This window comes from Rattus norvegicus, chromosome 5 (genome assembly GCF_021556685.1).
Source record: "Rattus norvegicus strain SHRSP/BbbUtx chromosome 5, alternate assembly SHRSP_T2T, whole genome shotgun sequence".
Classification (NCBI taxonomy): domain Eukaryota; kingdom Metazoa; phylum Chordata; class Mammalia; order Rodentia; family Muridae; genus Rattus; species Rattus norvegicus.
In genome coordinates, this window is record NC_141538.1 from 48,294,618 (window position 1) to 48,309,914 (window position 15,297).

The 15,297-nt window shown below is 37.2% G+C and overlaps 1 protein-coding gene and 1 long non-coding RNA gene across 7 annotated transcripts in view; one reads left to right on the plus strand and one right to left on the minus strand.

The window, feature by feature from the left end:
* Positions 1-12,035, minus strand: part of LOC120102846 (uncharacterized) — a 49,453-nt gene extending 37,418 nt beyond the window's left edge. Inside the window, exons 1-2 of the long non-coding RNA XR_015620177.1 lie at positions 11,746-12,035; positions 9,014-9,126 (exon numbers count right to left, since the gene is read on the minus strand). This is a non-coding gene — a long non-coding RNA (uncharacterized LOC120102846). The remainder of the gene's footprint in view (positions 1-9,013; positions 9,127-11,745) is intronic.
* The window catches only part of Epha7 (Eph receptor A7), a 159,855-nt gene that overhangs the window by 123,047 nt on the left and 21,511 nt on the right, over positions 1-15,297 (plus strand). For 3 of the 6 annotated variants that reach the window (XR_015687494.1, NM_134331.2, XM_087660216.1), the window contains 4 exon segments: positions 6,087-6,211; positions 8,822-9,005; positions 12,983-13,091; positions 13,696-13,751. Coding sequence is in view for 5 of the 6 variants with exons in the window: in NM_134331.2 (NP_599158.1) it covers positions 6,087-6,211; positions 8,822-9,005; positions 12,983-13,091; positions 13,696-13,751 (474 nt within the window). In the remaining variant the exon portion in view is untranslated. 6 annotated transcript variants of the gene reach the window in all.

Genomic DNA, 15,297 nt, shown 5'->3' on the forward strand with positions numbered 1-15,297 from the left:
TGGATGTGGGTAACATATGAGCAAAGAATTTTCCAAGTTCCTAAGGATCAAAATAATTTCTAAACTAGTCAATGCCAAACAAATGTTGGTGGAGAGCAACTAGACTAATAAAAACAAATGGCTCCTGAATACTGATTAAAAAGCTAGATACCTCCGCTTATAGGGTTCCTTAACTTCCCCCATTGTCCTGTGAGACTGTTCCCTCGTTCCTCTGGGAATAACACTACAGGAGGAGGAAATCTCACTAACGGAAGTTGCCTGGTTGGTACTTGCTATATTTGGAAGTTTAAGGCAGGAGGGATAATGGCTCAGTGGTTAAGAGTGCAGGCCGACAGGAGCCGGATGTAGATCGCTCCTGAGAGACACAGCCAGAATACAGCAAACACAGAGGCGAATGCCAGCAGCAAACCACTGAACTGAGAATAGGACCCCCGTTGAAGGAATCAGAGAAAGAACTGGAAGAGCTTGAAGGGGCTCGAGACCCCATAGGTACAACAATGCCAAGCAACCAGAGCTTCCAGGGACTAAGCCACTACCTAAAGACTATACATGGACTGACCCTGGACTCTGACCTCATAGGTAGCAATGAATATCCTAGTAAGAGCACCAGTGGAAGGGGAAGCCCTGGATCCTGCTAAGACTGAACCCCCAGTGAACTAGTCTATGGGGGGAGGGCGGCAATGGGGGGAGGGTTGGGAGGGGAACACCCATAAGGAAGGGAAGGGGGGAGGGGGATGTTTGCCCGGAAACCGGGAAAGGGAATAACACTCGAAATGTATATAAGAAATACTCAAGTTAATAAAAAAAAAAAAAAAAAAGAACTCTGACTGCTCTTCCAGAGGTCCTGAGTTCAACTCCCAACAGACACATAGTGACTCATAACCATCTGTAGTGGGATCTGATGCCCTCTTCTGGTGCTGTCTGAAGACAGCTACAGTACATTCATACATAAAGTAAATAAATCTTAAGAAAAAAGAAGTGCTTGCTCTCTCTTGTTTCCTCCTGCTCTTTTGCTCCTCTCCCCCCCTCTCTCTTTCTCTCCTCTCTCTCTCCCTTTCTCTGCCCCTACTATCCTCTTAACACCCCTCCCATGCCCTAAAAATTATTAAATATAAATATAAATTATTAAATATAAGTAAATAAATATTTAAAAAAAATTAAATCCAGAGAATTTTTTTGAAGATTAAAAATGACCAGGAATTACAAATTACCAGTTGACGCTTTGATAGTCCTTCATTAAAGATCAGCAGAATCACATCTTCAGGAATTCTGCCAGAAGGAATCTCCAAAACTCGGGACACTGGCCCTGAACCACTTTTCTGAGAGATTTTGCTACAAAGGTCAAACGCTTAGACTAATTTCACATCAAAACAATAGCTAGCGATTACCTAGTGATTCTAGAGAAGAAAATTTGATTCTCGTTGATATATTGACGGATCCTTTCTCTAACTGTTGTTTTAAGATATGGTATTCTGATCAAACCGTGCGGCAGACATTGGCCAGGTCTGAAAATATGCTGGCATAGCTCCTGCATGCGCCTGAGGAGGTGTCTGACCAGAGCACAATTCTCCCCAGCTTTGTCAAGTAAACATCGTGCTCACTTTCTCATAGATCTTCACATTGTAATTACAGCTCCTGTGCAAAATATCTGCTCATTTCATACTGATTTTCTTCAACTGCTTGTTATAGAATGACATTGGTTTATTTTAGCCTAAAAGCACCCTTCCCTCAACCCAGATGATTTGTGGACCAACTGTATTACACAGCGTGTTCTTGATTGCTGCAAACTCAACTCCCTTTAGTCTTTTTTATGAGCTAGAATGTTTCAGTTACTATCTATAATATGCTATTAACCCTTCAGAGGTACTTAAAGGCCAGTGCTTAGTAAAATCACGCATTGGCATTGTACACATACTCCTACTTGCCCTAGAAATCAATTTGCTATACACACAATACAACACTGGAGCAATTAGGACTAGTCCTCTGTAAGTGAAATAAATTATATGTATTTTTGTTTATTTTAAGATGTAAAAACAAATGCCGTTAGGGACTAGAAGAAGGCTAAATATAATACAATGAAATACTAAGGTACTAATGACGCACGTACCTTTCACTTCAAAAGATGCTTAAAACTGAATCCTGTATTTATAATGCATGCTGGCAAGTGTTTAGTGAAAGAAAATCGTTGTGCTATTCTAGAATATTATAGTACACAAGGTTCTAAAGAATCTTCATGTCAATCCTTTCTACAATGTTTCGTCAGGCTATGAGCTGATCTGGCCTAGCCTGCTCGCATGCCTGCCTTCCTGCCTGCCTCTCTGCCTCCCTTCCTTTTCTCTTTCTTCTTCCCTTTCTTTTTATTTTCTGTTCTTAGTTTTTTTTTTTGTTTTTTGTTTTTTGTTTTTTTTGCAATTCGGGAAGCTTTAGGGAAAAACACATCCATGATCATTCCGTTCTTTGGGACTGAAGAAGTATGCATCTGTCTGCTGTCACCCAGGGTCCTGAAAATCTGTTTTCCTGTTTTCTTGTTTTGCACAGTACCTCCCACCAGTGCTACAGTGCCTTCTCTTAACACAAGTCACTGACCCTCGCTGGACATTTCAAATAACTTTATACACACACACACACACACACACACACACACACACAGAGAGAGAGAGAGAGAGAGAGAGAGAGAGAGAGAGAGAGGCATTCTTAACATTTTAGCAAAACAAAATGAAAGCCTTGATCTGTGATCTAAATATAACTTTGAAATTGAATCAGGAATTAAGATAAAACATTGTATATGGCTGCATAGAAGCTCAAACTGTATAAAATACCTTTATACGTCACAATAATCCGTCCTGGTGAGGGATTATAAATCCAAAGCTCGATCTTACCAGATCAAAACCAAAACCATAACTTTTCTGCCTCTTATTTCACTTTGAATTTCTGGTCTCATAAAAGTTACCAACCTGGTTATCATGCCACTGAGATTTACTATTTTCTTCTGTGGAAACCATGCCTTCATTTCGTAAGATCGTGTTTTAGCTATCATTTAGTATAGATTCCAAATACAATTAACAAGTCTACTACATGGCTTGGTGTTGCATGGTGCATTTTATACCCTCCCATGGTTCAGAAGAATTTTCAAAAACCGAGGAAATCTTATCTATTTCTCTAGTTGAAGTTCTCCTCTTTGACTATTTCTGTACATATTGATGGGAAATGTGTCTGTCAGTCATTCAACAGAAACTCTAGCAAAGGCTGTGGGTGGCTCTGCCGTGGTAATATTTTTTTAACAAATATTTCCAAGTTCATATTATCGCTTACTGCTTATTAGTCTCACATTAGTTCCAATCGAATTATATATTGATTTCATTTTAATAAGTATGGACATTATAAATTAGTGTCATACCATGCAATTGGTTGTTAAACGTTATGTGATTTAGTATTAGATTTCATTTTCAGAAACAAACCATGGGTTATAATTGACTGAGCCCTCGGCCTGAGTAGATTATTGGTGGAACTGTTATACTGTGTTGCAGACAGTAGATCAGATATGGGAAGGTAACCACAGGGTATTGTGTTTTAATGTCAGCCCACCTATGACACGCTCTTACATCAATGACTTCTCCCTTCTCGGAATCCGACTAGTTCAGAGTGATCTGTGTTTATAGATGGCATACTTTGGAGACGCATATATTCTATGCCTAAAATATTAAAACTCTGGGAAAATATTATCAGTTTTTCTGAACCCAAACCTTGTATTTGAAGGGCCTTTCTGTCACATGGCCCAGCATTCTCAAGCGTAGTTGCTAACACTTCTGTCTGTGCCCTCTGAAAGCATGTGCCGGGATATACTGTCAGCAGGAGTTTAAAAGTCAAATAAGTATTCAAAAAGATCAGCGTGTCCCATATAGGCATGGCTTCCTATGGAAGAGAGAAGTCTGTTGTGGCATAGTGCACCTTTAGAGCAATAGGATGGATTTCAAAATATTACACATTTCAAATGGTTTTTGGCACCCTCTTCCCCCATATCCTCAATTACCATAATTATATCTGCAAAATTTCTTTTACGGTTTCACGTAGTGAGCGTAATTTTAGTGTAACTTTCAAAACTCAAGTCTTCTTTTACAGTAGAGCTTGCTCTACGTGGCAGAAACTAAGCGATGTGTATTTATAGCCCGCATTTTCTCCGTAACACTGAGAATCCAAGGCTTCCTGTGTCTTTCAGTTTCGAGAAGGAAACTGAGCAGAGCTTGAACAGTCATGGAAAACTCCAGTATATGGCGTATGCTATCAGTATGTGAAAGTAGCCCGAAGTCTTAAATGTGTTCAACCACATCACCCATTCCTTCCCAACTTGCTTTAACGTGGCACACCTAAATTATATGCAGTAATCAAAGAACAGCAGTCCTGGTGAGCACTCCCTGTGCAGCTCTTTTCAGTATTTCCACATGGGCTGCGTTGTAGGCTTCAGAACAAATGAGACTTTAGGAAACTGTCAAATGCAACATCATCTTATCCGTGGTTGGTCTTGGCACTTCCCGAGGCTATGGAGACCACTCACACATCTCATTGTGAACTGGTCTAAGCATGGTATTCATCAGTTTAGAGATAGGCTTACACAGGTGCTGCAAAGGCAGAAACGTTGCAGAAAAACGGGTTTCTCGTTGCAAATTTGCTTCATTGCAAATGTATCAGATATGCATTTACCTGTAAATACAGTATTCGGAGAACCTCACCTGAATTCTCTTCAAGCGGAAGCCGTTCCACTTGATCTGCCTAGGTATTTTTTATTAGTAATGTGGACAGAAATAGCTGTCTTGAATCTTCCCTGCCCTTCCTTCCAAACCGCAAAAGGTTTGCACAAAATGTGTTTTCCAGACATCGAGGCAAGAAAGTATTACGAAGCAGAAGAAACAAAAAGCCACAGGGATAAACATCAGAAATTTGCTTAAACGGCTTTGGTCCCGTATAATTGCTTTTCTGTCAGCAGGATTATTAACAATTTCGGACATCTGAAAAATTAAATTAACAGCCTGAAAATATTTTACAGAATGAGATAGAGCATGATCCATGAAACATAATGACCCCACTGAAACTCAGCCAAGTCGGCGCAGCCACTCACTTAGGCAGAGTAGACAACTAGTAAATCATCACCAAGCAAATTGGACAGAGCAAATTAACTTACTGAATTCCAAAGCCTTAGCTACCAGAAAGAGGATACATACGCCACTAGTTAGAACGAAGGAGCTCAATGCATACTATTATCAGCAAAGAAAGAGAGAGCAAGACTTTAGCTTTGAACTGCCTCCACAGAAGCTTGCGAGTCTGGATTACAGGGGTGCATTACATATGTCAAGGTACAAAACCGGTGGTACACCATGCCCTGCTTGACATGGGAGACGCTTCACACTTTCTAGCATGTTCACCTAATGAAGTGTAAAACTTTTCCCCAAAGCTAGTTGCTATTTGTTCAGAATACATATACCGGGACAGAGATAGATAGGTAGGTAGATAGATAGATAGATAGATAGATAGATAGATAGATAGATAGATAGATAGATATAGATAGAGAGAGATAGAGATAGAAATAGAGATAGATAGATTCACATACACAGATAAATATAAAAACATTTTAAAGTATGTTCCCTTTTAGTGAAGATTCTACTTCGTGAACTTTTTTTTCCTCTACTATATTCCAATTTTTATTTCATTTGAAAAGTGTATTTTTGTTTTGTGTGAAATAAATATTTGGACTCAGTTTATCACTGGAGATTAATCTGAAATCATATTTTCTAGCCATAATTAGCATTCATTTGCTTAATTGTCATCCTCAGCCCCATCGTTTTTCGATTTTCAGTAACTTGAACAATGCTATCTTCTGCTGTTTGCACTTTAATTTAAATTTCTATTAAGGTTTATGAACAGTAATAAGGTCCTGTTTGAATATTCATTAGCTTTTGAATTGTGAGCTCTGAAAAGGTGCTTTCTTTTACCTTAATGAAGCTGGCGCAGCATGGGACTGATCAGTTGTGACATTTGATTCGAGGCACCCGGTGAATTTTCTCATTGTTTATTGACACATCTTGTCCAAACAGCTCCCTCGCAAGTGAGCGGAGTGATGAAGGAGAGAGTGCTGCAGCGGAGTGTGGAGCTTTCCTGGCAGGAACCAGAACATCCCAACGGAGTCATCACGGAATATGAAATCAAGTATTATGAGAAAGTAAGTGTGAGAGAGCCGTGGTGTGGGCAGTCCCATGCCCGATGCCAGCTAACTGCACTGCACACCAGTGCTGGTCATTGCCCTGCGTTCGGAGCTACTCCAGGATCCGGACTTACAATTAGTAACCATCTCTATCGACTCTGGTTTATGACTGAGTCCAAGATCTCTATCTGTCAGCTTTTGGTGTCACATAAGTGAGGATATTATATTTGTAGTGGATTTCTTGAGATTTTTTTTAATTATTCAATAAAGAATGCTTTAATGACACAGAAAGTAATCAATCCAATCCGTTTGGGAAAGTGTCCCCTCTCAGTTGATTTGTTCACTTAACGACACTTTAGTTTAGGGCTTTCATAGGACCGATGTTTTCAAGTACTATTGTAATAGCTGATGATATTGTGCGTCCTCCAACACTGAGATTGTGATAGTATTCTGTTCCTTTACGTTTTCTAACATACGTACTGAATTATGATGTCACATGCCTCTCCTTCTATAGAAAGTCTAAAACTCATGTGCTGCTCCTTTCTCTACGAAGATAGAATGGCCAGGTATTAATCTGGAAGGACCTCTCTATTCATCCATGGCTTGTTTAGAAAGGATAAAACCATCAACTTTATTTACAAACACTTACGTGAGTTTTTACCACACCGAAACACATCACTCAAAATTTAAAATGCAGAACCAACCACTGTTGAACAGTGTGACTTTAATTGTAATAAGCGATGCTATACCCATTTAATGGAGTTAGGCCAGTGCCCCAATACATCGAACCACTTCACTCTTTCGATGTGACTGTAAAATAAATGCTAACATTTTGGCAAATTTTGTGGAATGATAAACTTCATTGAAATGTGTCTAATTGAAGGAAGTGACACTCCACACCAGGAAAGGGAAACCAATGACAGTTTTAAATATGGGAAGTGTCAATGTTCACATTAAAATACTTTGGCTTACTATTTTCATTCCGATTTGGTTTCTTCTTGGCCCCAGCTGCATTTTTATGCCTCAGCTTTGTAGCAAAAAGTACACTTCTTGTCCCATCAAATGTGCGTAAAGGGGATCATTGTTGTTAACGCTGCTTTTGTTATATTGGTTACACCGTAATCCCTAATAGTTATGGTCCTTCCAGAAATTGGCAGATTTTAAAGTCAATAAAGCACATTTTACAGTACAATGTGGCAGAGTTTCTCACAGGGACTCTGCAATCTTTTGCAAATCTTTACTCTGAAATAAGTACATTCAAATTGCTGGGGTTTATTTGCATGAAAGAAACAGAATATATTTACAGCCAGTAATGTGTAAAATAGGCAGTTATTGGAGTGCAGTATTGGAGTGGCAAGACGGTGCCGTGTGAAGGCGCAGGACCTGGGCATCGCTGCTCACCGGCTGTGAGTCCCTCTACCTCTGCTCAGATATGCCTCAACTGTCTGTAATTACACACATACAATACCCAGGATCATCTCTATTAATGGTTATGCGGATGGCTATCATGAATCATCTCGATAAAGTTAGTCCAAGTTTTATTTCCACTTTTGGAAGTATCAGTGTAATGGTAAATAAATCAGGGTGATATTTTCAGATTTTAGTAAATAATTTTAACACTGGTACTTACAGAAGAAGTCGTAAACTACATACATATATTTAAAACATATACAAAAAATACATATATTTAAAAACATATTACTTTTTCAACTTGTCTTCATAAATAGCTTAAGAAATTCACATCAAATGAAAATTCAACTATAACTCTTTTGAAATACTGTTTTCAAGAGTTTTTATGTGCTTGAATTTTCATATTTAATTCTTAAGCTTATCTCATAAATGTGTAGAAAATTTCATATATGTATATAAAATGTTCTTAATACTTATGAGATTCCAAAAGCTACTATATATTATATCATTATGATATCATTATATATTATAATATTATATATATTTTGGTATATATCAAAAGCATATATATATGTATATATATATATATATATCTTTAATGAACTTTCAAAGTCTTGGTGTTTACATTTGGTAAGTGAGTAAATAAAGTTAAATTTAAGATAATATCAAACCACAACCATGATTCACATTTACTCTCAGACCGAAATTTATGATTTAAAAATTTTACTAAATACTATTCAGTGGATGTAGTTTTCTTCCTTTTTATTGAGAGCAACTGGTATGTCATTATGGTTGCAGAAGTTAGCTGAATTTCTTGATTTGATAGGTTGCTTAATCTTTTTAGTACATGAAAATATCACTCAGAAAAATGTTCAAAGAACCAGATTGCTCTATGAAGTCCTGTACTAAACCAGAGGTTTCCTGGATGTACCTGCATTTTAGTCAATAGAGAAATGTGGCGAAAAAGTTGTGGCCATTATGTCCTGTCCCAACACAGTAAAAGCCCAAACACTGTGATCATTCTAATGAAATTACTTCTCTTTGAAATGTATACAACAAAGGCACAGTTCTCATTGCATTCCATTTTACCTCAGAATCAGTCTTAGAGTATTCCAGAAGGTTCCATGTAGCCCCGGCTAAACAAAAGCAAAGCAGTACGTTAAAGTCAATTACCAGAATCAACTGCTGAATAAATTTTCTCCGTAAATATCATTGCAGGATCAAAGAGAAAGGACGTACTCAACACTGAAAACCAAGTCCACCTCAGCCTCCATTAATAATCTGAAACCGGGAACAGTGTATGTTTTTCAGATCCGGGCGTTCACTGCTGCCGGCTATGGAAATTACAGCCCTAGGCTGGATGTTGCAACACTAGAGGAAGCTTCAGGTAAAATGTTTGAAGGTAATTACCATATTTGGTTCAGATTCTTCACATTGTAAATGTTTCACTGCTTCTTGGGTTAGGATTTCTTTTTCCATTTGGACTGAGGGTGATGATTTGGCATCGAAAATCATTTTTATATCTAAAAAAGAATATATTTGACATAATTGTTTACCTTATAAAGACCACTCCTTAAAATAATTATTAAATATCTCTTTTTTCAACAGTGTTCAAAATTTCTATCAGTCCTCTAAATGGACACTGTAATGGACATTTAAGTGTCATTCAATTTGTGTGTTGACATAAGGCTTTGTTATTACTTGAATTATGTGCATCAAATAGACACCTTTACATAAAGACCCCAAAACGGTGTCATGAGAGTACCCTACTCATGATTTTGTTATTCACGCTCTATGCTTCTAGCAATGGTCTCCAACACTGAGGGTTTAGAAAGATCTCAAAAACGCATGGCTTTTATTTCGACTCTCTTTTTTTTCTACTTTTGTTATGAATTATTTCAGTTTGACTGGAGAATATGAAGTGTATATGAAATACAAATGAATAGCCTGGAACCCAGCACTCATCCTGGAAGTAGAACATAGTCAATGAGTGTTAAGCCCCTTTATCAATTGTTCCTGTTTCACAATGACTATGTTACATGTCACATAGAAGCAGTGACAGCTTAAGGTGTAAGTTTCTTTTCAGACTGTTCTGAGAGAACTGTGAGTACAGCTTCTGGTGATTCCTCACCTAACCTCAAACCTTGCTGTATTTCCACATTTGGGAGGCTCTTGATGCCCGCTGCTGTTACTTCTTAGACACCAGGCTTACCCATGGTTCTTTCCTGTTGCCCCTTCTCCTTCTAGTATTCCTCTAAAACTTTACACAAATGTGAATGAAGACCATGATATTTCTTTCTTTTTCTTTAGTTTTAAAAAAGCTTTTAAAGTGACAAAGCTTTGATCAGAATTATTTTGACCTCGGAAAAAAATTATAATTTTTAAATGATAGAATAAAACTGATAAATATGCTTTGTCTAAATTGAGGCTTGGTAAATTTGTTAGCCATAATATCTTCTTTTAAATATTATTATATTTTAAAATACATATCAAAAAGTATGTATTAAATGAATATGTACTATCAATCATTTGTAGCGAATCATACATGCAAAAGTGTCAGGTGAAAAAGTTGCCATACTGTGGCACAATGTATTAAATGCCATTAAGTTTTATCAGTATCATTTTTTATGGAATATATAATAGCAAAATTAAGACTGTCTACATTTACTAGCTCCCAAACATCTATTAAAGCAATTGAAGTAGGTATTTTAGCCCTGAAACAAAAAAGTTGCTTAGTATTGAAGTGTATTGCCATAATTTTTAACTGACATTTTCCTAATATCACCTTATGCTTTCTAATGTCTAATGAGATACTTCAAGTTTTGATATTTCTTCTTTAGCTATGAAAGCTTGAAAATGAATTTGTATCCTTTCCTGACTTTGTAAATTTAGACAAAGTCTTTATTTATTGAATTTGGACATTCATTAATACCATTTTAACTACTTAAAAGGAAGTAACTAAGACTTCTAAATTAAGGTGAAATGTCAGATACAGAGTAGTCGTGTGAAATTAATGTTAAAAATGATATTTTGCATTAGGAACCATATGGTAATTTTTATTATCAAGATATCCTCTTCCATTAAAATGTAAAATTGAAGAATTTGCCTTGTCAGTGCCCACTGTAGGTTGTTGCATAGAAATCACTCAATAAATGAGAACTGCCCAGATCACACCAACACGGGCTAGGTTGTCAGGATAAATCAGTGCTCTGACATAGGCGTTAGGAATCTCTCCTTGCTTTATCCATGTGTTGTTCCAGATGCGCACCTCCTTCCCTGAGTGCTGGGCTAGTAGTATCCAAATTAAATGTATACATATAAAATAGTGTGGATAGTGCATAGTTTGGAATATCTAAAGGTCTAAATAGTTAGCCAAACTATTCTCAACAATTTCTTTTTCTCAGGAGCACTTTTACTCTTTATTGAGGAGCCCTCTAAAGGTTGTGTTTATGATAAAACATGCCATATTCACCTCACCTCCTTTAGCCATTAATGTAATGTCATTAGGTCATGGAGCTCCTGATACTGCATTTTTAAGCAAATGAAAGTGTAGAGAAACAGCAGTATATTCATATTCTGGGAAAATAATACAGGTCTTTCAGATTTCCTGGAAAGCTCTCAAGGACTCACAGGGATGCCTAGTCTAGTCCCTTTGAGGCCTGCTGACTCAGCGAATGAGCTACTCTAAGACTTAAGTACCCACTAAGATGTGAGGAACTTTTAGTGTCCCTAATCTAAGCGTAGTGAAAAGGTGTGCCAAATTTATTAATTCTGGCCATGTGTTTAACTCGAGCAAAAGTCACAATGCACTATTACCGCTCAAAAAAATGGTGATATGCTATACTCAGAAGCAAGGCAGAAGGGACGATTCTCCCTGGAAGAGGTCACTTAGACAATGTTCAAAATGAAATTGCCAGACTATCCCATTGCGCATGCATTCCTAGTTTCCCTTCTCCTTAGTCAACTTACTGTTTTTGCAGTTGCTACAAGATGGTCTTCTGATTACGGCCTCACTAATTCTATCTGAAATTGTCTACCCTTGACATGGATGAAAATATTAGTAATACAAGTCAACTATTGAAAGGCTAAGGTTCAACACTAAGTAAGCACGTGTGAATAAACATTCATAAATGGTGACTTACTGTTCAGCTGAGCTCAGTGTTTCCATTGGAGTCCTGCCTGAAAAGCTAAGGGAAGAACTGAGCCTTAGACAAGCAGAGAATTGACCCCTTGGGATCACTGAACACAAAGCATTTCTACACTTGGGTGTATAATTGTTTCCTTTCCAGTGAGAATCGTTTCACTCTGTATATGCAGAAAAAAGCCAGATAGAGAAACAAAGAGGCAAACATAAATGAGAAGGAAAACAACTAAACTGAAAAGTCATGCTATCTTAGTCATTTGCCTATTAGACTGTGGCAGCGTTTAGAACTTAAAGGTGATTTACTAAAGAAATAAACTTTCCTTTGTTTAGTTCTCTCTAGAGGCAGGTCACCAGGTGACAAATTAAGGAGAGTGTTTAATACACACATTCAGAAACTGTATGTCTAGATATCTCTATATGTTTCCTGTATAATATATGAGTTATCTCTTTAGGGAAGTAAAAGATACATTCTCAAATGGAGACAGAATGGATAAAACAGACAAAATCTTTTGAGGGGTTGGTGCTATTGGCTGAGGCAAGGCATTTTTGCATACATAATATTTCCTGCCCTAGAGACCCGGTCCCTTGCCACCAACAAGAAAGAGTAATGTTTTCCATCATGCCTTGTATGAAAGATTATAGTTGTTGACTATTTTAGAAGTAGGCAAATTATATTGATTTAAGTTTATACGTTACACATTTGTAACTGGGTAATTTTTGGATGTAAATTTTCATTGTATATTGTCTGTCATAATTGTATCTATCTGTCTATCACCTAACTTGGTAACAAAAATGCAATGCTATAAATAAAACATAACAATTGTTACAGAGCTGGAAGTGATAGGCTCCTGTTTCTTGAAACATCCTGAGTCACGAGCTGCTTTAGAGCAGATGACTCATGGGCTTATCCTCATGGAGACCTTAGAGACCAGCTGAACTTCCGTTAATGATCTTGGCTAGGAGAATCATTAGTGTGTATAGGAAAGACTACAATTCAATAATTGTAAGATATTTTTAACTAGTTGGAAAAGTTTGTTTATCATAAATATATTATTTGCCTGTCTAACCTTGCTACTTCCTTAAAATCCACAGATAAGCATGTATTTAAATGTATATTGTTACTTAAAATGAATTTGAAATTCAAGATGAAGCAAATGATCTCTACTGCTTCATAGACAGCCTTTCCTGTTCCTCCTAACAGTGAGTGGGTCTGAGCCTCTGTCTTCTGTTTGTAGCAACAGCGGTGTCCAGTGAACAGAATCCCGTCATCATAATTGCTGTGGTGGCTGTAGCAGGGACCATCATCTTGGTGTTCATGGTGTTCGGCTTCATCATTGGAAGAAGGTAAAGCAAAGAATCTTCTAGTATTTGACATAAAATATGTTGAATTCCCAAAACTGCCAACCATTCATCCTATTAGAATGCCATTAACAGATGTAGCACTCTTTTCTGACATAAATATTAAAGGTCAGTTCGTTGCTTTTATTTCCCCCAAATCAACATGCATTATGAATTTGATCACTGCCTTCCGTATAAAGTGAATGATTGCTGCAATTAATATTGGACAAATTTATATCGGTTACCTTCCATTATTTTCATAATAAATACAGAAGAAACCTAGAAAATGATTTACTCTTTTAGCTGTGTTTTATCAACCTTTGTGAAAACCATTTAAGATTCGTAAACTTTTCCAGTTAAAATATAAAAATGAATACTAATTGATAAATCTAACACCACAAAACTTTCCTGTTATCTGATTTTACACAGTCTCCATTTTCTGTGAAATCATGTAGATTGACACATTATTATCAAGTAGTTCATAACTGGCTATAATGTATCTGTGTTTATTTATAACTCTAACTAGCAGTGGTCCTGATGATGTGGCAGCCTATTCTATGAGACAAGATCATCCTGCAAACTTTCCACAAATTTACTTTTGTCCCTCCAGGCACTGTGGTTACAGCAAGGCTGACCAAGAAGGGGATGAAGAACTCTACTTTCATTGTAAGTGTTTGGCTTTTCTTTCTATCAGTATACCCAGGTTTGAACAGAATAATGATTCTTCCTATTCGCATGAATGGATCCCTCATGCATCATACTTGAAATTCTGCAATGAACTCAAAATGTAACAGTCACATTACTTCAGAATATTCAACTGCTTTCACATCACAGATCTTGCCTTTTGCAAACCCTGCCCAGGCGTTCTTATTGCTACAGTAGTGAGCCATTACATGAAGCACATCCCTCTTTTCTAGTAAGGGGTGTCCTTGTAAGTTACGATAGGCCCGATATCCCACCAAGTGAGTGATGCTCTCAAGAATCACGCAGCACAGGAAACTAGTATGAATTACTATGGAGAGAGGTGTCGTGGGACATAAATAGTATAATGTTAGTCTCCAATCCTCTCAGGCTTCCCTGAGAATGTGAGCTAGCTGGTTCTTAAAAGCTCATGCTAGAAACCAATTCTGAAGGAGGCCTATCAATCCAAAGAAAAGAGCAGTGCATCTGCGTTACTTTTCTTGCAGAGTGAATGGCAAGTGGAAATAAGGGCTTTGAGAATAAATGTTGATACTTTTACAGATGAAATAAAAGCCTCAGAATCAAATTATTTCAGTTCTGTAATCAATGACATTCAAAACCAAGCATCTTATTCCTAGTTTTAAGCCATGAAAATATAAAAATCCGAGTGTATTCATTATTTTTAATTTCTATACCTTTTATGACATTTCTTTTCCATAAATTCCTAAAATTATATGATGAGTAATTATTATCCAATTGGTCACATTATTCTGATGGTACCTAAGAGTATATTATAATGCCCCTATTCTAAAGTGGTGAGTGTCTAAATGGCATTCAAGGATGTCAAATCATAAGAGTGTCCTCATAATTCTTAAAAACGGCACTCATACTGAGGGTGTGGATCAAATTCAAAATACTTGTCACTAAATTTTACTCCTTTGCGTCTGTTGAAGCAGCAGTCATTTCAACTTCTGCTTTTTGAAAGAGATGGTGTTGTGTAACAATGGTCCAAACTGAATGGGAAATTCTGTAGAATCTTAACACAGAAGCAGGAGGGCATGCTCACAATTGCACAAGTCAAAGGAGAGATGACTTTATCATAAAACCGAGGCTTCAAGTATTCTTTTGTTGAACCCTTACTACACTCTGGGAGGTCCAAGCCTCTCTCTATGTAATTGTATATTTACTCTCTTTAAGTTGACATCCCAGATCATATACAGTTCAAACATTACATGCTGTGAGTCTCCCTGCCTCCATGTGATTCTGTTCCTCACTTAGGACCATTGACTAATTTGCCAGTGAGTTCCCTAAGAAAGCATCATTAATGAGAATCCCATAACCAGTTTATAGGTAGAAGAGAAGGATGGTACAGCTGTTTTTGCCTCCTTTGTGACAGAAAAACAAACAAAAAATTAGCACTTCCCAAAATGAGGAAGAAACCAGTGGGATATGAGTGCCTAAGTTTGTATTTGCATTGAAAAACATCTTCAGAATAAAAATCTAAGACCTGGATAGGATTGCTGGAATCATT